The 25002-nt window shown below is 44.2% G+C and overlaps 1 protein-coding gene across 4 annotated transcripts in view; it reads left to right on the top strand.

Annotated features, from left to right (window-relative positions):
- Positions 1–24575, top strand: part of LOC127655324 (fibroblast growth factor 14-like) — a 236158-nt gene extending 211583 nt beyond the window's left edge. For all 4 annotated transcript variants that reach the window (XM_052143076.1, XM_052143072.1, XM_052143075.1 and 1 more), the window contains exons 4-5: positions 10650–10848; positions 21581–24575. In XM_052143076.1, the coding sequence (XP_051999036.1) occupies positions 10650–10848; positions 21581–21726 (345 nt within the window). In that variant the 3' untranslated portion in view covers positions 21727–24575. The remainder of the gene's footprint in view (positions 1–10649; positions 10849–21580) is intronic.
- Positions 24576–25002: the final 427 nt, after the last annotated feature.

Genomic DNA, 25002 nt, shown 5'->3' with positions numbered 1-25002 from the left:
GTCAGCCGGTCATTATATTAAAATAAACCACGACAGGGGGATCAGGGCCCCAAAGCGAAGCGGTCTTTTATGATCACACTGAATGCGGTTTATTTTGCGACAACTTATCGAAAGTACGGTAAGTACTAAACTTTTTTAATACTAAAACGGGAAAATTTTCATCCGATTCTGATAATTAAAAAAGTGTGAATATGGGTCTATATATTGGTTGACCACTAGCTTTAAGCTTTTAGAACTGATTTATTTTTGTTTATACATCTCTTAAATGTATTAATAATTAAAAATATAATTGTAATATTTAATTTGCTAAAGAGCTGGATTTAACTGAAAAATTTATTTCTGAATTGCTGTCCTTTATATTTGTATTTATTTATTTATTGACTATGAAACCCCTGTTGTTATGGGGATGTCTCTGAGTTGTACGTGTATTGTTCTGTAAAAATAATAACAATAATAATAAAAACTAATGGGGAATGACCAGGCAAAATAAAAATCAATGTAAAAGTCAATGTAAAATTTTACCAAGTATCCAAGTATTGTGCAGGTAGATGTCAGTTAGTGTGATGTTTAAATAACCAACATTATTCCTTATTCTTTTAGCTGAAGCAAGTTCACTAATGATAATCAATCTTTAAGGGCAATGTACAGTCCATTACATTATATTAAAATAAACCACGACAGGGGGATCAGGGCCCCAAAGCGAAGCGGTCTTTTATGATCACACTGAATGTGGTTTATTTTGCGGCAACTTATCGAAAGTACGGTAAGTACTAAACTTTTTTAATACTATTTAATTAATTATTTAAAAAACGTACCCTCGGAGTGTTAGATTCCTCCATTGTGATGACCAGCTCTACATTGCCCTAACAAAAAGGTGCGGGTTGATGCTGTGGCATGATGTCATCACATGTCCCATTTAATTGGATAGGTATTAACCAATAAAACGACTTAATTGCAACACACATCTATTCAGCAAAGCTCTTCGCATCTCTGAACTGCAGAAGCCGCGTCGCCGTTAGAGGGGCATCTAGCAAGCATGGACAGCGCTCGAAGAAGCCGGCCGTCTTCGCCACCTTCAGCCGTCCTGCGAGCTACGCCATCCGGTGATGTATCCTTTTTAGAGCAAGCTAGTTCCTCAGCTGAACTTCACAAAAAGAGCAACGAGCGTCTTTTTAAAGATGCCTCGCACCACCTGCGCCTCATGCCGCGCCCCTCTCAGCGCGGAGACCGCCACCTCATCTGGCGCTCTCTGCCTGGGACTGGAACATGCAGAGCTCGCCCTCGCTGACGGCGGATGCGACCTCTGCGAGGAGCTTCGATGTGGACCCTGCGGGCTCGACTCGAAGCACTCAAAACCGAAGCTGCCGCGCCGCCTTCGCTTCGCCAAGCAGAAAGAAGCGCCGCTCCCAAAGGCTGCTGGAACCGGTGTTAGAAGCGACTACCTCGCCGGAGCCTCTCCCTCGAGCCTCGCTTTCACCCTCCCTGCCCTCCGGGACGCCGCAGTTGCCGCCAGCGGCCGCGACTGTTGCCATCTCGGATGACGAGGCGGAGGATAAGGGCTGCTGTTCCATCATGGCTTCGACAGCGAGGAGTGGTCAGGCTCCCAAGCCTCCTCCTCGGCCCAGGAATCCAGCAGGACCCACGCGGAGTCGAGGAAGAACTAACGCCTCCTCACACAGGCCGTCGACCGCCTCGGGCTCGAGTAGTCACCGCCCTCTGAGTAGGCTCCCAACAGACTCGACGGCTGCTTTCTTCAGAGCCATCGCCGTGGCGGCTCCGTGGTCCGGCCGCCCCTTCCTGCCGAACTCCACGCCGAGCTCTCTAAATCGTGGAACGCCTCTCTCAGCCAGGAACCGATCCCATGTCTCCACCTCTCTCGCTCGGTGGACGGTGCCACCGAGAGGGGCTACTCTTCCATCCCCCGGTCGAGGATTCGGTAGCAGCACACCTTTGCCCGCCCTCCGCGAGATGGCGGTCTAAGCCAGTGCTCCCGCCTAAGGCCTGCAGAACTACTTCCGCCTGTGTTGGCGCGCCTATGCTGCCGCCGCCAAGCCGCATCTGCTCTGCATTCCATGGCCGCTTTACAGATCCTCCAAGCGGACCTTCTTCGAGAGTGGGATGAGAAAGGCAGGCACCCAGAGGCTGTTTCAGATCTAAGGAGCGTGACGGATCTCGCCCTTTGCGCCACCAAAGCTGCAGCTCAAGCCCTAGGGAAGTGCATGGCCGCGCTGACTGTGACCGAGAGACACCTATGGCTAACGCTTAGCCGACATGGGAGAAGCTGAACGCTCCACGTTCCTCAACGCCGCTCTCTCCGTCCTGGTCTCTTCGGTTCCGCGGTGAGTGGCATTGTTGACCGTTCTCGGAAGTCCAGAAAGCCACCCAAGCCATGAATCTCTTCCTGCCTCGTCGCGCTAGCTCCTCTGCAGGCGGCCCACGTGACCAGCCTCCTGCACGAGCCTCTTCACAGCGCCCAGCTCAGCAAAGCCAGACTTCTCAGCGTCGACAGGGCGGCGCCCTAGAACGCTAGAACGCCTAGCCGAGGCCCCGCGGCCTCGGCCTAAGATTGCGCTGAAACCTGAGCAACCAAAGTCCTCCTAGCTTTGTTAAGGAAACGACGGCTCAGTCCCGCCGCGCCGGACCACCGTCAAAGCTTCGCCCCTGTCAGTCCCCTTCTCTCAGGCTACTGCAGTGGTGGATTCAGCAGCCAACAATCCGGTGATACTGCCCGCTTGCCTGCACTCAAATGCCGCTTTCACGGCGACCCAAAGAAATCTTGTAAAAGCAAACATGCCTTATGTGTAGAAAATGTGCCCACAATCCAGTGTTCACCCCTACACACAAGCATTACACTTCCCGTGTCCCTATCAGAGCCCACTCACATAAAGCAGGCACAGCCAACTCGAAGTGTTAGAGTCAATAAACGCCCCACCTAATCCATGCGCGCCCCTTCACTGCCCGCTCTGTCACACGGCCAGCAAACACCTCTCTGTATGTAAGTCCCATGCCCGTGACTATGCTCGCGCATCACTTCACAGATGTGACTCTTTCCCCATTCACCTCAATCGGGAAGTCACTCACAGAACAGCCTGTCCCTGCTGTCTGCGAGCAGTCATGCATAAGCACAGTAAGCGCTCACACATTCTGTTCAGCTCGCTGTGTGCGGCAATCAGGGCGACTTGGCCATTCACCCTCTAGCGTTACGCTTCAAAGCGTGGAAAGCTATCCCGGGATATCTAAATGGGTGTTAAGCACAATAAAACAGGGCTATTTGCTACAGTTCGATCGCCGCCTCCCCGCTTCAGAGCCGCTCGAAACTACTGTGAACACGGAAGCAGCCTGCATGCTTCATTCAGAAATAGCAAACCTTCTGTGCAAAAGGGCCATAGAGAGAGTGCCACCTTCTCTGAGCGAGTCGGGGTTTTACAGACGTTATTTTCTTGTCCCCAAGAAAGACGGCGGCCTCAGACCAATATTAGATCTCAGGGTTTTGAACAAGGTGCTCGCAAAAAGACACTCCTCGCACATGTGCGCCAGGGGGACTGGTTTATTTCTCTCGATCTGAAAGATGCCTACTTTCAGATTCAGATAAATCCCCGTCACAGGCCATTCTTGAGATTCGCCTTCGACGGCCAGGGTTATCAATACACCGTCCTTCCGTTCGGCCTGTCTTTAGCACCCCGTACTTTCACGAAGTGCATGGATGCGGCGCTCGCACCCCTGCGGAGTCAGGGCTTGCGAATTCTGAACTATTTGGACGATTGGCTGATTTTAGCACAGTCACATAAGGAGCGTCTGTCTCACAGGACAGCTCTCCTCAGCCATCTGAACAGTTTGGGTCTTGCAGTCAATTGGACCAAGAGCTCACTACAGCCCAGTCAGGCAATTTCCTTCCTTGGAATAGAACTAGACTCCATGGCTGATGACGGCTCAGCTTATCTACACAGCACGGCGCGTGTTCAGCGACTAGCCGCGTCCTTTCAGATGAACAGCCTCACGCCTCTGAAAAAATTTCAGAGAATGCTAGGTTACATGGCCTCAGCCGCAGCAGTACTTCAGCTGGGTTTACTGTGCATCGCCCGCTTCAGCATTGGCTAAACACCCGCGTCTCGCCGGGCTTGGGCCATGGGCCGCCAGCCGATCAGAGTGACTCAGACCTGTATCTCAGCTCTGCAGCCCTGGGCAGTGGCCGAATGGTATCAGTGGAGAGTGACGATGGGAGCTGTATCTCGCCGGAAAGTCATCTCGACAGACGCGTCCAACACAGGTTGGTGCGCGGTCTGCGAGGGCTCTCCGGTTTTTGGCCTATGGTCAGTTCAGGAAAAGCTCCTTCACATAAATTGTCTGAAAATGATAGCGGTCGAGTACGCCGCCGGCGCTTCCTCCCGGTCATTCAGGGTCACCACGCCCTGGTCCGTTCAGACAACAGATCTGTGGTATCATATCTAAACCGCCAGGGCGGTGTCAGATCCAGGAACCTCTCCCATCTGACAAAACGCATACTGAGTTGGTCCCAGTGCCACCTGCGCCGCTGAGGGCGACGCGACGTGCCAGGCCACCTGAACGACGGCCCAGACAGACTGTCCAGAGACAATATTTCCCCAGGGAATGGTCCCTGCACGCTCAAACAGTCCAGAAGTTATGGAGCATATTCGGCAGAGCAGAGATAGATCTCTTTGCGTCAGAAGAGAACTCTCACTGCCCAGTATTTTTCTCGAAGCGAGGACGCCGCTGGCCCAGGACTGGCCCAACCGCCCGCTTTACGCCTTCCCTCCCGTCTCGCTATTGCCACAGGTAATGCAGAGGATCAGGGAAACGCGTCACTCGGTGCTCCTCATAGCCCCGCGCTGGGAGAATCAGACATGGTTCCCGGAGCTTACGCAGCTTACCCATTTCAGTGAGAGCAGATCTCCTCTCTCAAGCTCGCGGCACGATCTGGCATCCCCACCCAGAGCGCTGGGCGCTGCACGCGTGGGTGATCAACGACTACCCGTTGCTTTGCCAGAAGGAGTAATAAACACTATCATACATGCTAGAGCCCCTTCCACGAGAAGACTCTATGCGTCCAAATGGTCTGTGTTTTCAAAATGGTGCACCGACAGAGACCTGGACCCACGGACATGTGGGGTGTCGTCGCTGCTCGTGTTTTTACAAGAGCTGCTGGATAAGGGCAGATCCCCATCCACGCCAAAGTGATGCGTGGCGGCGTCGCGCCGCTCGCTGAACCCTGCACGGCCAGTCACTGGGAAAAAACGAGCTGGTCATCCGCTTCCTCAGGGGAGCTAGAAGGATGAACCCTCCGCACCCCCCATCGGTTCCTATCTGGGATCTTTCCGTAGTTCTCGAAGCTATGAAAGCCCCCCCTTTCGAACCGCTTCAATCCGTGGATTTGAAATACCTTTCACTCAAAACCGTTTTTCTAACTGCTCTGTCATCAGTTAAATGTGTGGGAGACCTTCACGCGCTGTCTGTCAGAGCTGCGTGTCTTGAGTTTGCACCAAGTCACTCCAAGGTCATTTTAAAGCCTAGACACGGCTATGTCCTCAAGGTGATGGGTACTCCTTTCAGAGCACAACTCATTTCCCTATCGGCGCTGCCAGCATCCGATAGCGAACGCGACGCCAATCTCCTTTGCCCAGTCAGAGCACTGAGACTGTATACTGTGCGCTCCGCCTCTTTCAGACGCTCTGAGCAGCTTTTCGTTTCGTTCGGAGGGCGCACCAAAGGTTTCACCGCCTCGAAACAGACACTGTCTAGATGGATAGTGGACGCTATTGCTGCTGCGTACGTGTCAAAAGACCTGCCATGCCCGTTAGGCATTAGGTCTCACTCCACTAGAGGCATGGCCTCCTCGTGGGCATGGTCCAGCTGGATTTCCATTCACAACATATGTGTGGCAGCGGGCTGGGCTTCCCCCTCCACCTTTGTCAGATTTTACAATCTGGAAGTGCCCGCCCTGCAGGCAAAACTTCTAGCGGTTTAATACGCTACAGCTCCCCTGGTGAGCTGCACTGACGGGACACATCCCACACAGACCGGCACCGCCACTCTGTCTTTCCCTTCCCACTATGTGCTTATGTATTACACACACACTGGCCCGCACTCTTGCCGCCAGATATTATTCCCCACTCACAAGGGCTCCCCGGTCCCCCACCCCGGGGCTCATGCAGTGGATGCTTGGCGACACGGCGTTGACAATGGGTTCCCGTGAGCGTAAGCTAGCTTACGCAATACGAGAGAACCTCTCGTGAAGAGAACGAATCGGTTACCTAACGTAACCTCGGTTCTCTCTAGAAGAGGGAACGCAGTATTGCGTAGCCGGCCGTGCTTCGCGCCACGAGCGATTTTCAGCTTCATTCAATGAAAACCAGGGTTCCAGCCTACTGAACTTACGCTTACATGCACACTAGCCACGCCCATTCTGGCGGGCTTTGATACAGTGACGCGCTGGCGCTCGTCATTGGACGCAAGTTCACTCAAGTTCGCTCTATAGGCTGCAGCAGTTGCCGCAGAGCAACCTATGAGCTCGCTAGCTAGCCCGCTCAAGGTATGCAGCTGCTGCACTGCGTTGACAATGGATACAAAATTAAGGATAATTTTTTGGCTTCAATATCTCAGAAAAGATGAATCTTTCCCGTAGCGTAAGCTAGCTTACGCAATACTCGTTCCCTCTTCTAGAGAGAACCGAGGTTACGTTAGGTAACCGATTCGTTTTTCTTGTAATTAGCTGACCTTTTAAAAGCAATGAAATCTCTGAATTATCAGTTTTATTTTAACAAGCAAGACTTCAGGAAGTGCTTTACTCTAAAATCTTCCTAATTTGTCAATTAACAGAGACATTTAAGCACATATTTATGAAATTGGAAGTTGGTTTCTTATTCAGATACAATTTTAATTATTGCTTTAATCCCAAGTTATGTAGTCTGTGATGGGTGTTAATGGAATTTGTGGATTTACAAATGATAGTCTTGGTGCTGTTTACCAATATAGTGAAGTGCTACAAGGATTTCTGAAGTGGTAGGGTTATTGAATTGACAGAGTAAACCAGGAAGCTTTAATCAATGCAATAATTTGAAGAGTCATGCAATACACACAGTGTTTACAGATGGAATCAAATAATGGGTCATACAGAGAAGATGAATGGCTTTTGGTGGCTAAATGAAGTAATTTAGAAGAAGACAGAGCACAGTAATATTTTATAATCCTTAAATCAGTCGAAATGAAATAGATGAATAATGATGTCATTATCAGGGCCCCTGTTCTTTGTGAGACTTTCCCAAACAGCATCAAAGCCTAAATTAACGTCCTCCAGGGAATTTGATCACTAAAATGCAATGATGAATGAAAATCATGCACCATGGTGCAGATACATGGGGAACATTTTTAGTTATACGTTACAAAAATATAGGCATTTAATTCTATGCTTAAACCTAAGTTTCCATTTTAACCCTTGTTAACACTTTGCCTGATTAGCAATGTTAACATTTTGAAATGGATCACACATCATTTTGAAAGGTTTCCCTCAACTATTAACCACCAGAATTGTGGTGCCAAAGTTATACAGTGTAAAAGAATGCAGCTCTACAGTGTAACAGTGAGTTACTTTCCACAAATTTTAATGCACTTACTAAAGCTGCAGAAACTTTCATGGCCTTGTTTTCTATGTTTGAGTGAACAGTAATTGTAACAGTTAAGGCAGTAACAGTAATTTGAGTAACATAGAGCTACTGGGTTACCATGGGTTACCAATTCCAAGTGTGAAAGGTGACGATTTTATACCCATTTTAAGACATGCTGTTTTCATGGCATCTCCATAAACCTCCTTAACATCTCAAAGAATCTCAGATAATTTGACCTGGTTCATATTCAAGGCTTCATAATTACTGACAGTAACTTAAATGCACAGCAAGGCCAGATTTCAGATTATTGTGAACATATGGGGTGACTCAAATAAAAATATACAGAACCTCACCACCAAAAACCTGCTGGCTTAAAATTACCTTCATTCTTTAAGTGAAACCCTTTAAAACACCATGTGACATCTGAAGAACACAAAAACAGTTTAGAAGACATAATAGAAGACATTTTAAACAGGAGCTTATCTGTTTTTTTTAGGATTTACACCTTGCCCAAAAGCATGTAAACAATCCTTTCTAATTAAAAGGTTTTGCTAGGCCCATTCATTTCAGTAAAAAACCCTAACCCATGCTAACAAAGCAACATTTACTGTATAAAGAAATAATTTACTGAGTCTGTCTGGAAGAAATTGACTCACCTGCACAAAGCCCAGACCTGAACCCCAAAGAACACTTTTGATATAAATTGAAATGACAACTGTGATCCAGGCCCCATCTCCCAGCATCAGTGCCTGACCTTACTTATGCTCTTGTGTCTGAAAGAGAGGAAATCCCTGAAGCTATATTCCAGAATGTGGTAGAAAGCCTTCCTGGATAAGTGGAAGCTATTAGAAATGCCCAACTCTCAATTGTTCAATAATAAATATGGGTGTGGTGTTTATATGTCCAAATATAATGTAGATGATCAGATAAATCCATGTTCTTTCAAGCCACCTTTGATAAATTTTGATTTAAATTAATTTTAGATCCAGTTCCTACAGATATGTTTTACTCCTCCTGCTACTTTTCAAATGCAAAAAGCAAGTGAAACATTAAATTTATGGTGCCAAGTGAAGTGTGGGTGTATGCCCACATTTTGCTTTAAGTTACTTTTTGTTTAGTTGTACTGAAAATATAGTTAGGTGATTGGAATGCTCTGAGTGCTCAATTGGACATGGATATTTGAAAAAATAATAGATTAAGCATTGCACCTGGAGTGAAGGTGAATGTAGAGATTAATTTGTCATGAGCGAATATCACATTTTGTCTGGGAGACAATTATTTTGTCTGCATGCTCATTCAGGTATCAGCAGACAGAGCTGCAGTGTCTGCCTACAGATTAGACCTCAGGCATTATCACCAAGCATGCAGAGTAATACTGATTCATTGAACATTGGTTTAGTGTCCAGTCCAACAGAGATTTTAACACACCATTTATAGACTTAAAGGAGACACCATATTTAATTTGACACAAATGAAGTCTGTTCAATATGTCGTACTGTTATGCCGATCCTTCTTCTGACACATTGAAAATGTACTTCAGCCTTGTTTTCATTTGTGTCGAATTAAATATGGTATCTTCTTGCCTGAAGTCTATATATTCTAAAATGGTTTAAAATATATATATATATATATAAATATATATATATATATATATATATATATATATATATATATATATATATATATATTTATAATTAAAAAATATTATTAAATTAAAACCAAAGTGAAACATGATTGAAACAATAGTCCCTTTCAAATATGAAGGTAAATTACAGGAAAATGGTTGGGTTCCCTTTACTGGTAAATGTACCACATGTGCTATTCACACATGCAGCAACTTTCCATCTTTTCCATTTTGTTAGTACTATTCGGAAATGACATCTAAAAAGCTGCACTGGGAACATAGGCTTCTTGTTTGAAATAGTTTTGTATCTGAATTCTGAACCTCTGTAATTTTGGTGAATGATATTTCTTTTTTATTTTGGACTTTGTAATGCCCAATTCCCAATGCACTCTAGGTCCTCATGGTGGCGTAGTGACTGGGGATGACTAATTACACGAGTATGCATGTTAAGTTGAAGTTCAGTTTTGAAGATGCTGCATTGTGTTCCATTTAACTGCACTCTGTCTAACTGTTTGAAACACTCGTCTGCTGTACACTGCCACACGTGCCTGGTGTGTATGTGTAAGTGTGTGTGTCCATCCAAATGTTCGCTCTTTTGAGGAAAGCCGCGATGCTCTGTATTGCTGTTGCTACGATTCAACTCAACTGAGGAAAGTGCAACGGAATGACACTTTATATCAGATATCTAACTTGGAAACTCAAGCGGAAATCTTCATTCATTTCATCGAGATGCAGGTGTGTGTTACGTCATGCAGGGCAGGGAGGTTTAGTCAGTGATACTCATTCACTTTTATTTAATAATATCCATTAACAAGTTAATAAACCGTGTTTAGCAAATGTTTTACAGAAACTACAAAGAACAAAATGCCGTCGCTAGCATCCGAAAGTGGAAATGCTATCTGTGGCTGAAAAGCACAGTATTGTGTACGTATATCTGCATGTTCCCGAAGGAGGCTGGTGATTTTATTGAACGTAACGGAATCGCTTACTGTTTCTTTTAGCTGTAGGAAAATTTATTCATCCACTCGGATGAAGAGAACCACTCTAGTTTCACTGTCTGACCAATTTGTTGACATTTCCAATTCACTGTTGTTACGGCACAGAGTAATTATGTCATCTCTGTAAGAACTTTATTATGCCAGTGCATCCTGACCTCGTACGAGCTGAAACCAGTAATCTTATGACTCCTAGAAACCTAGAAATACTATCAGTGTGTGAAAGGGGCTAGTGAATTATTAAATGAGTTGTTTAATTATTTGTAATAACAACATGCAAACATGTGAAATTAATTTATTTATTGAATAGTAAAATTACTTAACATTTCAGGTGGGATATTGTGTAAAAAAAAAGATCCCAAAAATCTAGTGTGATGGTGTCTTCTTCTCTTTTGTCTCTGTTTCTTGCAGGAACTGTTTACGCCGGAATGCAAGTTTAAAGAGTCTGTGTTTGAAAACTACTATGTGATCTACTCATCCATGCTGTATAGGCAGCAGGAATCGGGAAGAGCATGGTTCCTGGGCTTGAATAAAGATGGTCAGGCCATGAAAGGGAACCGGGTGAAGAAAACGAAACCAGCTGCTCACTTCCTGCCCAAGCCATTAGAAGGTATTACCTTCTCTACAAACCTCCTGAGAAAGGTTAACATCCAGATCACTGTGACACTAGCAGAATTGTAATGAGGTTCACTCATCCCAGAGAGATATGCTTTTGCTTGATGATCTTTTAGTTTTCTCAACTGATTTGAAATTTCTCAGAACAAAGGTTAAAGATCAAAACATTGAACACTTTTTTCACACAAAAATGTAATTGATTTGCAATACATATTACATGCATCATCTTCTCAAAAAAACTACACAAACATTTCTCAAATGTAATGTTTAAGCTTTCAAAACAGTTACCAAAGAATCCTAAAATAAACCCATATTCTGAAATACACATGCTATCAAATACCATGATATATATATTTGCGTGGTTAGTTTAACACACAGCACAGGAAGTGCAATTTTATCAATTCTGCCCTACAAAGGCAAAACGCCGTAACATCATGTTTAGTCAAAAATGAGTTAATGTCATTTTTGGGGTTGTGGCATGGGGGGCGTGGTCATGTGTCGGTCTGTGGGAGAGAGAGAGAGCGGTAAGGCTTGTCACCTGGTTTGTAATTACCTCTAACACCTGTGTCTTGTTATAGTGATACGGAGAGAGACATTTAAGGGACGCCAAATGTCGAGAGAGGGAGAGTGAGTGCGTGAAGTCCGACAGCCAGAGTGGAAACCTGTGCCCTGTCGGAAAGAGAAATATAATTGTAACGACGGTTACCGTCGTGTGTGTAACAAGTACAACATTAAAAGTACTAACATTGAACCTACCTCATTGTCTCCTGACTCCTCCATCACTCCAACCAAACCAGTTTACAGTGGTGCCGAGAACCCGGGTTTGGAGGAGAGTGCCGCTATGGAGTCTTCACCGCTGGCTGAAGTCATCAACGCCCTCACCAGCATCCAGCAGACACAACACCATGCCCTCTTGGAGGTTCGCCAGGAGCAAGAACAACGCTTCCAAGCCTTGCTCCAGGCACAAGCCGAGGACCGGCAAACGCTGCGGAGCCTGATCGCCGGAGAGGGGGCTGGTGCTGCATCCTCCTCGGTTCCCACCCTACCGCTTGCCCTCGCGAAAATGGAGCCAAGCGATGATCCGGAGGCCTTCTGCGACCTGTTCGAGAAAACGGCGGAGGTATGGTGGTGGCCTCCTGAGCAGTGGGCGGCCCGCCTATTGCCCCTACTTTCCGGGGAGGCGCAGCTGGCGGCACAACAACTTCCCGCCGCAAGCCTCCTGGACTATAGTCACTTGAAGAAAGCCATCCAGCAACGGGTCGGTCGCACCCCGGAGCAGAGTCGACAGTTATTCCGCTCATTAAGCTTCGGGAAGGACGGCCGCCCGTTCGCGTTTGCGCAACAGCTCCGTGACGCCTGCCGGAAATGGCTACTGGTGGGGGGAACCCGCGACGTCGTGGAAGTGGTCGACATGGTTGTACTGGAGCAGTTCGTCTCTCAGCTTCCCCGAGGCATCTCGGAGTGGGTCCAGTGCCACCGCCCGGCGTCGTTGGATGGAGCCGTCCAGCTGGCAGAGGACTACATGGCAGCGTTCCCAGGAGACGGCGAGGCAGTATCCTCTCTCTCTCTCTCTCTCTCTCTCTCCACCCCCTGTGCCTGCTGTTCCCTCCCCTTCTCCCCGTTCCCCTCACTCCTGCCCAGTTCCGGCTCCTCGTAGGTGGGAAGGCCCACCCAGACCCCGACCCCGGTCCAGAGGACCCTTCCCTTTTTCTGCCCCTTCAAACCCCCGTCTCTCTCTGGTATTCTACCCAGGTTGGCGAGCCTGCCCCACGAGTGCGGAAGGAAGACCTGGGCCGGTCTGTTGGAGCTGCGGGGAAGCCGGACATAGCCAGGAGCGGTGTCCAGTGATGGAGGTGGGGACACTGGTTCGGATCCCCGACGCTCCACAGGCTGCCCCCGATTGGGCAGGGATGTATCGCATACCGGTAAGGGTGAAGGGGGATACACATCAAGCTTTGGTGGATACAGGTTGTTCTCAAACCTTGATCCATCAACGCTTGGTGCAAGGCGGGGCATTGGATAAAAATAAATTGGTGAGGGTGAGGTGTGTGCATGGGGATATTCACAAATATCCAGTGGTTACCGTTGAGATACGATTCAGGGGAAAAAGGCATAGAATCGAGGCTGCGGTTAATTCCCGCCTCACCCATCCACTAATCTTGGGAACCAATTGGCCCGGCTTTAAAAATTTACTGAGGGTAATGTGTGTGGATGGGTCCTGCAGAGTGGTGGCGCGGGGTGTGGCGTGTGATACTATGGCTGGGGAGGCGGTGCCGGGCCCGTCAACGTCGGCTCCGCGTCAAGATGACGCAGACCAGGGTGTTTCCGCCCTCAGGGGCTTCCCTGAGGGGGACTTCCCTCTGGAGCAGTCGCGTGACGAGTCCCTTAGGCACGCCTTCGACCAAGTGAAAGTAATTGATGGTCAACAGCTCCAGCCTGGTGTTGCGCTCACATACCCGTACTTTGCTATTATCAAAGAGCGGTTGTATCGAGTGACGCAGGACACTCAAACCAAAGAGGTTACAACACAGCTGTTAGTACCGAAGAGCCGTCGGGAAACACTCTTCCAGGCGGCTCACTATAATCCAATGGCCGGCCACTTAGGTCACGAAAAGTCTTTGAAACGTATAATGGCCCGTTTCTTTTGGCCGGGCATTCACGGGGACGTTCGCAAGTGGTGTGCGGCGTGCCGGGAATGTCAGTTGGTGAACCCACCGGCCACCCCAAATGTGCCATTGGGCCCGCTACCGTTGATCGAGATCCCCTTCGACAGAATTGGAATGGATCTCGTTGGGCCATTAGAAAAGACTGCACGCGGGCATCGCTTTGTGTTAGTTCTGGTGGACTATGCAACGCGATATCCGGAAGCAGTGCCTCTACGCAACATCTCAGCACGCAGTGTTGCGGAGGCACTCTTCAGAATTATCTCCCGAGTGGGGATTCCAAAGGAAATCCTCACAGATCAAGGCACAACATTCATGTCATGTACACTTCGCAAACTATATGAATTATTAGGCATTAAGTCGATTCGTACCAGCGTCTACCACCCGCAGACCGATGGACTGGTGGAACGATTTAATAAGACCTTGAAAAACATGATTCGTAAGTTCGCATACCGAAGATGCTAAAAACTGGGATAAGTGGCTCGAACCCCTGCTGTTTGCAGTACGAGAGGTCCCACAAGCCTCTACCGGCTTTTCTCCGTTTGAACTACTGTATGGGCGCCGGCCACGGGGCGTGCTTGACGTCATACGGGAAGCTTGGGAGGAGGGACCTTCGGATAGCAAAAACCAAATTCAATACGTTCTTGACCTTCGAGCAAAACTCCACACTTTGGGACGGGTAACACAGGAGAATTTGCTCCAAGCGCAAGAACGCCAACGCCGACTGTACGACAGGGGCACTCGGCTAAGGGAATTTTCACAGGGAGACAAAGTACTTGTGTTACTGCCCACCTCGAGCTCCAAATTACTCGCCAAGTGGCAAGGACCCTTTGAGGTCACGCAACGAGTTGGAGATCTCGATTATGAGGTTAAGTGAACGGATAGGAGAGGGGCACGTCAAACGTACCACCTCAACCTCCTCAAACCATGGAGGGAGGCGGTACCTGTAGCCTTGGCGACGGCGGTTCCGGAGAAGGCGGAGCTCGGACCAGAGATATCGCTCAAAGCAAATTCATTTACCCCGGTCCCTTGCGGAGACCACCTCTTGCTGTCGCAGCTGACAGATGTTGCGATGTTGCGAGGCTGCAAGCGGAGTTCGCAGATGTGTTTTTTCTCCTGCCCGGTCGCACGAACCTCATAGAACACCATATCGAGACCACCCCGGGCATGGTGGTTCGTAGCCGGCCCTATCGCCTCCTGGAGCACAAGAAAAAGGTCGTTAGGGAGGAATTAGAGGCAATGCTCGAAATGGGGGTAATACAAGAGTCGCACAGTGATTGGGCCAGCCCGGTAGTCCTGGTACCGAAGAGCGATGGCTCGGTCCGCTTCTGTGTTGACTAACGGAAAGTGAACGCGGTGTCCAAATTTGACGCACATCCAATGCCGCGTATTGACGAGTTACTCGATCGGTTGGGCGCGGCTCAATTTTACTCGACACTGGACTTAACGAAGGGGTATTGGCAGATCCCTTTAACTCCAATGTCCAGGGAAAAAAAACGCTTTTTCAACACCGTTTGGATTACACCAATTTGTAACACTTCCGTTCGGCTTGTTTGGGGCCCCGGCCACGTTTCAGCGCCTTATGGATAAGATCCTCAGACTGCACACGGCATATGCCGCCGCATATCTAGATGACATTATAATTTACAGTAATGACTGGCGGCGGCATATGCAACATCTGAGGGCTGTCCTGAGAGCGCTGAGGCGGGCGGGACTCACGGCAAACCCGAGGAAGTGTGCAATTGGACGTGTGGAAGTTCGGTATCTGGGGTTCCACTTGGGTCACGGGCAGGTGCGTCCACAGGTTGACAAAACCGCAGCGATCGCAGCCTGCCCGGCACCCAAGACCAAAAAGGGGGTAAGGCAGTTTTTGGGGCTGGCTGGCTACTACCGAAGGTTTGTGCCTAGTTATTCTGATGTCACCAGCCCGCTGACTGACCTTACTAAAAAGGGGGCTCCCGATCGGTCCAGTGGACAGAGTCGTGCCAACAGGCCTTCCTTAAGGTAAAATCCGCTTTTACATGCACCTGATTTCTCTCTCCCCTTTATTTTGCAGACTGATGCATCTGACAGGGGGCTGGGCGCAGTGCTCTCGCAGGTGGTCGGAGGGGAGGAACGACCGGTACTGTTTATTAGTCGCAAGCTCACCTTCAGGGAGACAAAATATAGCACCATCGAAAAGGAGTGTCTTGCGATTAAGTGGGCGGTTATGACGCTCCGCTACTACCTGCTGGGGCGGGCCTTCGCCCTCTGTTCCGATCACTCCCCTCTGCAGTGGCTCCACCGCATGAAGGATACTAACGCGTGGATCACCCGTTGGTATCTGGCTCTCCAGCCCTTTAAGTTCAAGGTGGTCCACAGGCCGGGGGCGCAGATGGTTGTGGCTGACTTTCTCTCCAGAAATGGGGAGGGAGTGGGCAGGCCGGATGTTGCCCCGGCCTGAGTCAGTGGTGGGGGCATGTGGCATGGGGGGCGTGGTCATGTGTCGGTCTGCGGGAGAGAGAGAGAGAGCGGTAAGGCTTGTCACCTGGTTTGTAATTACCTCTAACACCTGTGTCTTGTTATAGTGATATGGAGAGAGACATTTAAGGGACGCCAAATGTCGAGAGAGGGAGAGTGAGTGCGTGAAGTCCGACAGCCAGAGTGGAAACCTGTGCCCTGTCGGAAAGAGAAATATAATTGTAACGACGGTTACCGTCGTGTGTGTAACAAGTACAACATTAAAAGTACTAACATTGAACCTACCTCATTGTCTCCTGACTCCTCCATCACTCCAACCAAACCAGTTTACAGGGGTATTCAAGACCTCCTTTATCATGTGTATAAATATCATGAGTCAATTTGATTGTTTTAACGAGAAATTAAAGGGCTATGACAACCGTAACATCCAAAACCATACGAGAAACCACAGCAGAACGCGGCTCTTAGCCTTTGTTCCGGCACGCTTAAGTTGAGTTAAAGTGTTCTGACTTTGTTTCGCCTGGCATCAAGAGAGATGTTACGGTGCCGCTGTGATGTTACTACTCTGGCTTTGTCATACTGTCAAAGATTACCGCTCTTTTATTGTCACCAAACCGCGTAACATACACACGACACATCTTTGAAATAAAGTGTAGACTGCCGACTGCTTGTTTGTATTATTACTCTGTGATAGCGATGTGATAGGGCGATGGTTCAGATCTGTCAATGTCAGTGACAGCCCGGAGCTTGCTAAATTTAATCTGTGTCACATAAATTAGCTCTAACGTTGACGCTGACACTCGCCTCACATCAGATGCTGAAAACCAAATATTAAATACAGAGGCATCCTACCTTTCCATGCAATCCGATATAATCCATAGAAGATATAATCCATAGCAATGCACGTCATCTGCTGTATCCACAACAATCCATACGTGTTTGAGCCATATTTCCTTCTTGCAGGTGTTCACGTCAGATTTTACAGCTGGTTATCTTTTTTTGGTATACTCTGTCTATATTATCTCAGAATTAAAAAGTAGTAATCCAAGTCGAGTTCGTTGACTGAGCATCTTGAGCAGTTTGGTGTCCCTTAACCCTTAACCCTTTAACTGTCACCCCTCCCCCTTTTTTCGCATAGACATGAAAATCACTATCCAAACTTAAATGGTTGTATTTCAAGAATGCTTTGTCATATATACCTATGGACAAGTTGTGTTCCAAATTTTAGGTTGATATCTCAAAAAATTAGCTTTCAGTAAGATTTTATTTGGGCGCAGTAAAAAACTTGGAATGAGCAGTCTCTAATCTCTAATGTATTGGTCCAATGTTTAATTAATTATTAAATGAAATGTGTAAATCGGTTAAGAAAAACTGTAATTAGCAAAGGAGAGAACAAGTCAATGAGGTAATGTCAGGGTTATTAGTTGTGCTATTAGAAAACCTGGTTGAAGGAGTAGTTCACCCAAAAATAAATTTCAAGACCCTGTATGATTTTTCTTTATCGTACTATACTTTAAAAGTACCATAAAAAGTCAACACTTGTGACTTATTCCAAGTTATTCCATGCACTTTATTCCCAGACATCCCTATGTGGGATGAACTGATAGTTATTGATTTAAACTATCCTATTAAGATGATACATTTTTTGATGTTTAATTAAAATATTAATTTTTAGAAAAAAATGTGTTAGAGGGGCATCTGTGCAGAGTTTAAAATCATGGGTCACAGGAACTGAAGTATAACATCTAGGGTTTCAGTTTTAGGAAAGCAAATGATTGTGATAATCCGGACTTTTCATACATCCTTACAATGAGCTCAGGTTCCAGATAGAAACATTTGTCTTTATATTCCCATTGGGCTGGGTATTGATAGAGATTTTCTGATTCTATTAGATTCCAATTCACAAGCTTTCAATTAGATTCCAATCTCGATTCGATTTGATATCAACTCATATGGGTACATTTCTGTTACAATGTCCATTTTGCATAGAAAATAAATTCTTTATCAGCCAATGCCCTTAATTATAAAGCATCGTTTTAGGCAACCCTTCTAGGTACAATTTGAAAATATTAATTTTACAAATTATATTTTATCATTAGTTTTCATCAAATTGGTCACATTTAAGCTTTTGAAATAAAGCTAAAATTAACGTCCTTCAAATTTAGTCTATTCCATCAATTAATGTCTTAAAATTGCATATATTATTTAGCATATACTGTATATATTGGTTTCATTTTTATTGATTTGCATAATTTATACTATTTACATTTACATTTATATGTACTTTGGACACACATTACGAGTTAAACCAAACTTTTACTCTCAACACGCAGTGAAAGGACCTTTGTGCTAATAAATTCTCCAGTATTCCACTCAATCACTGGAGGAGAGTGAAATCTGAACATTTACTAGCCAGTGGCTAATCATAGACATTTTTAGTCACATAGCATGAGATTTGGTTGCACATGCGAGTGATTTACTTGCATTATAGAAGGTTGCCACATAGAGTGAAAGATCGTCACTGGGATTGAATAATCAATATTGAGATCGTTTAAATTAAGATTGCGATGCATCAGAAAATCAATATCTTTACCCAGCATTAAAAATTTAAGAAAATTAATGAACATGGTTTCATAGTACTGCATGTCCAAGGCATAACATTGTGATGGACAACCTGTCTGTCCCAATATTCTTTACAGCTATTTTATGGTCCAACTGTAAAATGTGTCTGGCTGCTGTAAGATTTATGCTTTTTATACAGAATTAGGTGTAATTTGTAATGTGTGCCTTGTTTAATTTACAGCTGTGCTATGTGAGGTACAGACTGGACAGTTCTGTCTGTGAGATGCAGACATCTATTTGTGTATACAGATGCCCACACTATAGACCAGTCGCTCATCCTGATGTATGTTCATTATTGCTCAGCTAATATCTCAGACCAGCCAGCAGCTCGCAGTGTATCAGCTCTGATAAGAAGCTTCTGACTTCTGTTGTAGGATTGAACAGAATTAAAGCAGTGAAACTAGTCAAATGTATACCTAGAGATCAGACAGTCTTCCCATCACAACTAAGGAAAGATGCAGCTCTGCTGACAGGCAGCCTGTACTTTGACAAACTTGCACAAGCTCTGTCAGAGTTGCCTTAAAGCTGAAGTACTTAACTTTTCCAAAGTTCAAATACTTTCTCCTATCCCAGCTTAATTTGCAGGGTAAACTATAAGCATTGATAGGTTAAGTTTCTTGAAAACTGTAAAAATTGTGTCTCTGTGGCGCAATGAAAATTACTCTTTTGTTTTGAAAATTTGTTTTGAGTGACCCATCTCAGGAGAGACAATATCATTGACTCAACCAATGGCGTGAGTTGGGGTGGGACTAACAGATTGAGGGTGTATTCAGAAAGCTGTTTTGAAAAAAACATTTATTTTGTAATTCCATTTGGTGGAGCTACTGGCGCAGAAATTACATACTTCAGCTTTAATGAATGTTATCTTTTTAGCTAAGTTTCAAATGAAGATGGGAGTTTGCTGGAGAATGTATTATTATTACTTTTATTGCTATATTTTTTTACAATTATTGGCAGATTTACATAACATTTCTGGTTGGTCTCTTCTGCCCTGCAAAGGCAAAATGCAGTAACTACATGTACCTAAAAATATTATTACCAAAATCAGGAATTTTAGACTATGAACTGTCCCGTGACAGTTGGGTTTGGCTCAGCAATGCACCTATTCAAAGAAAACCGAGTGAGATTATAATAATTTTTTTTTTTTTAATTCTCTCAATTTGAGGGGCAAATTCATGAAACAGCTGCGCCTCTTTTTCGTTTTTTATTCACAAACAACATGTAATATAGTTTAAGAAGATGCAATCAATGATGAAATTAAGTAATTGTCATTGCTTTCTATGTAAATAAGGCTAATTATAGATTGTGCTTTATTAACAAAGCTCAATGCTATTTGACTGGCGCAATAAACATCAATATTTAATAAAAAGAGTTGTCTGTGTACATTTTCTATTGATCATGTCAGGTGTAATTAATAAAATAGTGATCAAATGATGGAGAAGAGCATTATAACCTGGTATAATCCAGATTTGCTTCAGGTGTCTGGATCACACTTGTTAAGTGATACTATACAGTCCCGGTGTTCTGACGATTTGTGCTACCCATCGATATGTGCTACTTACTGGTTATGCGCATGTGCAGACTCACAGTTTTGTTCTGCGTTACCACGCCCATAAATCTATGCATCCTTGCTGTGGAGACTTGACGGTGAGCATTGCAATATCTTTAATCCTTTTTTTATTATGGCGTGAGGCTTTAAAATAAATAAATAAATAAATGTACTGTTTTGCCAGATTCAGAGTACTTTCATCATTTATTTAGTTTCAAAAAACTGGGAGCATTATTTGATAGGGCACGTTGGTCTATCAAAATATGCAACTCCTGACATCTTAAAGATGCTATTACAGAATATACTGCTCCTCACATCTTGAAGGCATAATTACAAAATATCTCCACATACTCTCCATATTCATAAGGTGCATATGGAATGAGTAGTGATGTAAAATAAAGTGAATTTGCACTGGGAGCATTATTTGATATGGCACGTTGGTCTATCAAAATATGCAACTCCTTACATCTTGAAGACATTATTATGTAGTATTGTTTTTTCTAATGACAGTGAACATAAGGTAAATATTCATGTGTCAAAAAATGCTAACTACCATATGAATATTTGTACGGTCAGCCAGCTGAACAAGAATAACTGAAAGTTTCAGTTAGGAAAGGTGTGCTTTGACAGGTCAAAGATGAATATTTTATGATAATTTTTACTTTTCACACAGTTTTAAAAATAAAAACAGTACAGTATACAGTACTCATAACTTATAATTTTATTATAATTGTATTTCATATAATATACAATAATGTCATTTTTACTTGTTATATCAAATGTGATAATTGCTGGTTCATTTAAAATATAAAAATATGCTCCCCATACACTTACCCTGTTTTAAATGAAATAACGATGTCTTAATATTGTGAGATTTACATCATTATGGAAACAGTAGCTAGAGAATGAATCGACATTCTCTGTGATCGATTCGCGCTTGGGTAGCATTTTTCGACAAGGCAGCACAAATCGTCAGACTCTGCTATCGATTCGCGCTATGGTAGCATTTTTCGACAAGGCAGCACAAATCGTCAGACTCTGCTATCGATTCACGCTTGGGTAGCATTTTTCGACAAGGCAGCACAAATCGTCAGAACACCGGCAGAGAGTGTCAAATTGCAGGGGTCTACTTTAACCTCCATTATAGCACTTATAAACAAGATCGTAATTATAGCGTGAAAATAGCATTCAGTAAAGATTTTCTGGGCACGTTTGCATCTGTATAATTACTTCAGTGAACTGGATGCATTTTACTGGGTGCAATTCATTCTTAGGGAATTCTACCCTCAGTGTTGGAGTAGTAACTGCGTTTTGACTTTGTAGGGCAGTGTTGTGCCATACCCTGAAAATCATTTCCATTACCCAATAAGCGTGAAAGCAGACAGATGGGGTTTCCTGGCTGACACTGCTTTTTCTCCTAATGTCTTTTGCAGTCGCTATGTACCGAGAGCCATCATTGCATGACGTGGGGGAGACAGTGCCCAAACCTGCTGTGCTGCCCAGTAAAAGCACAAGTGAAGATCCAGCTGTCATGAATGGAGGCAAACCTGTCAGCAAGGAAGCCAAGCCCACCACATAGCCAGATCTCAGCTTGGCCCATGCTCAACCCTGGAGAGCCGTGCTCCTTTTGTCAGGCTCTCCATGTATGTGGATAAGATCCAGGCATCCTTTGCTCTCTCTCCTCCCCTCTCCCTTCACTCCTCTGACTGTTCCGATCTGTTTTGACGGACTGGCTCTGGAAGGGTTGTCAGCTGTGCACGTAGGAGGATGCGACTGGATAAACCAGCTAAACTCTCACCATGGAATGCCCTAACCAATATGGAATGCCTTTTGACATACAATTAAACCAATCTTTTTTTTCTGTAATCGAGACAATCTACGAGAATGAAATTGTGTATCGCAGGCGTTTGCGTGGTGGTTCTTTTGCCTGCTAAAATTGTCCCGTTATATTCCTTTTATTAAGCCCTGTTAAAGCAGAGACTGTACATTTTAGATCTATTTTCTATATATGCAGTAACACCAGCTATGTTGTGGGGTAATACTGTAAAGATATACACATATGGACCACAATCCACAAATGTTTTGTTATCAGCTAAGCTCCTGTGTCTCTTTCTTTCTAGGTGTCCCTCACAGCTTGAATTCCAAATCTTTCCCTTTGTCGGTTAATTACGAAACTTGATGATGTGTGATTTTCAAATGTGCATTCTCATGTGCAGTCATACAAATACAGTAATGGATTTCAAGCTAAATTTAATGATGTGTGTTATCATGAGACGTCACTGGTTGCCTGTATGCAGGGAATAATTCAAGAGGATTAACAGGGCAGTCACCTAAACTCATTATCCAAGGATCAGTGCTCATGTCGTCTCATTCTCATTGTCTAGAATGACACACATATACTTTCAAAGCTAATGCCAGTGAGTACATTGGCCATGGCCACGGCATTCAATACAATAAGCTGGCATGTGCCAGGGAGGTGTATACACTACATATCACTATCTAGTTCCAACTAGTACGGTGTAGATCGGTTTCAACCCCAGTAAATAGCTGAATTCTTTTCTTTGCTCTTAATTTAGAGCGTGGGCTCTATGAAAATCTATAGGCCTTGTAGGCCTCTGGTCAAGGCCCCTCTTTGACATGCTGACTCCTCTGAACTGTGGGCTAGATCTTGTGAGCATATTAAATGTGACTCGAGCAGCAGCCGTTGAGAAATTGTTTACTTGAAGTGTGGTGAAATGGCTCATTGTAAGTAGGCACCATTACTATTGGCTGCACACCCATTTTGTTCAGCAAAGGCATGGGCAAGGTTAGTATTATGTTCTATTCTTGCAGCACTGATGCATTGCAAGAGATGGCTTATGTAACAATGTTTTCAATGTATAAATATATTACCAAAAAAATTAAAAATAGAGATTTTTTAACTACCAGACATAACGATTCTGAAACGAGAGGGGTTTTTCCTAGCTCAGCATGCAGAGTCCTGTACTGCTCATCGTTTCCCAGTGATGACCTCTAACCCAGCATGCAAAAACATGTACCCAGTCTGTGCTGGGTTAAAGGTGCTTCATACCCCAGACACCACCAGTAACACACAAATTCAGTAGCAACTTTACCCATAAACCCTCTATCTGTCCAAGCTTCAACCCGCAAAGGTTGATCTTGAAATTAACCAAAGTCCGTAAACACAAGGAATCCAGCTGAACATTTTCAATAACTCTGTGGTGGTCCTCTTCAGCTTATTTTTCTCACTGTGACAAGGGTTCACCTTGGCAGAGGAATCACAAAAGAACAATTGTCTCTCTTGTCGAATTTTTCACTTTTCAAAACTTGAAGAGGTTCCATCAGATGACCTTGACTTATATTGTTAATTTAGTAAAAGACCAAGTGTATCTATTACTAATCACCTGCATGCTTTTTCTTATGGACCAAAGTGTGGGATGGGTAGAAATGTCTAAAACTAGCTTAAGAAATGTTGGGATGAAGAGAATAAGCATGATTATATAAGGCTCTCTCATACTCTGGATTAAGACCATTGCACTTTGCGTTTGAAATCGTCATCTACTCACAACATTTAGCATTTTATTACCAATTAGTCAATTATCAGCCGAGTTGACATGAAGCCTGTCTTGCTTTTAACAGTTTTCATAGATTGGATTAATAGAATGTTATGAAGTAAACTAAGGCAATGCTGCTAAATACAAATATATTGTACACTTCATTTGAAGACCTATATTTTTATTTATTGGGATTATGAGCTAGTTTTCATATTAGGTAATGTTCAAGCACATTAGTTAGACTTAAATATCTGTCTGTACAAAGTTGAATTTTATTGCTAGAATGAGATGTAGTACTATACAGGAAAAAAGTAGCTTCATACTGTATTTGAAATCAGTTCGAGGCTGGTGTCCCACTTCCACACAAATCACAAATCACTCCAATGAACTCTACATGCTGGGCTACAGCTGCCCTGCAAACCAGTTAACTGGTTTTATGAAGGTTGAATTTATTTTTGTAAGTGACTGGTGAGTAAGTGTGCATTTTTTAGTAAGTTTTTTTTTTTTTCTCTTTCAAATGTCAAACGTGTTTGTTTTGTTCCATTCAGGTTGTGTGTGACATCGTTAAATCGATATGAGGAACAATCGATGAACAATTGGTCATTTCTGTGGATTTTTCGTTTCGTATTTTATTTCCAGTGGTGAAGAAAGGTATTCATTGTCTGTTGATTGGTTTTAAATGTTCATTTGACAGTTAATTCATCTGTTGCATGGGAAGAGGGTGGCAATTAAGAACTGCATGTTGTAGGCAATGTGTATCATGGACTGTTGGTATGTCAATTTACATACATATATGCAAAGAGTTTGTCTGCACTGTACAGTTTGTGTTTGTTGTATACACAGATACAACATATTGAATAAAATATTTATATAAAGGTGTAATGAAATCTCTCAAATCTCGATTCAATTTAATATATATTTGTGCAGTATGGATACTGTACATCATTGCATCTGCCATGGGCCTGGTTGACCAGGGATCAATAGCAATAGATTTGTTTGTTTAAAATTTTTAATTAAATTTGTGTATAAAATAGTCATTTCAGTTTAGTTTAGTTTTCATTACTAATTCGTGTTTTAGTCTTGTTTTACTTTTTCTTGTTTCAGTTTAGTTTTACATTATTTTTGTATATTTAGATGTTTAGTTTTTACTTTTTTTAGAGCTGCCATTTTTTTCTGTTTTTTATTTATTTATTTATTTACTTTTCATATTAATTTTAGTTTTCTATTTCCAATAATAATCTTGGTCAATATTGTTAAAACATTCAACCCCAAATATCATGGCTACCAAAACAGGACTATAC

The sequence above is a fragment of the Xyrauchen texanus genome, chromosome 14 (assembly GCF_025860055.1).
Source record: "Xyrauchen texanus isolate HMW12.3.18 chromosome 14, RBS_HiC_50CHRs, whole genome shotgun sequence".
NCBI classification, from domain to species: Eukaryota; Metazoa; Chordata; class Actinopteri; order Cypriniformes; family Catostomidae; genus Xyrauchen; species Xyrauchen texanus.
The sequence above is the reverse complement of the archived record's forward strand: the minus strand, read 5'-3'. Positions and strand labels throughout refer to the sequence as shown.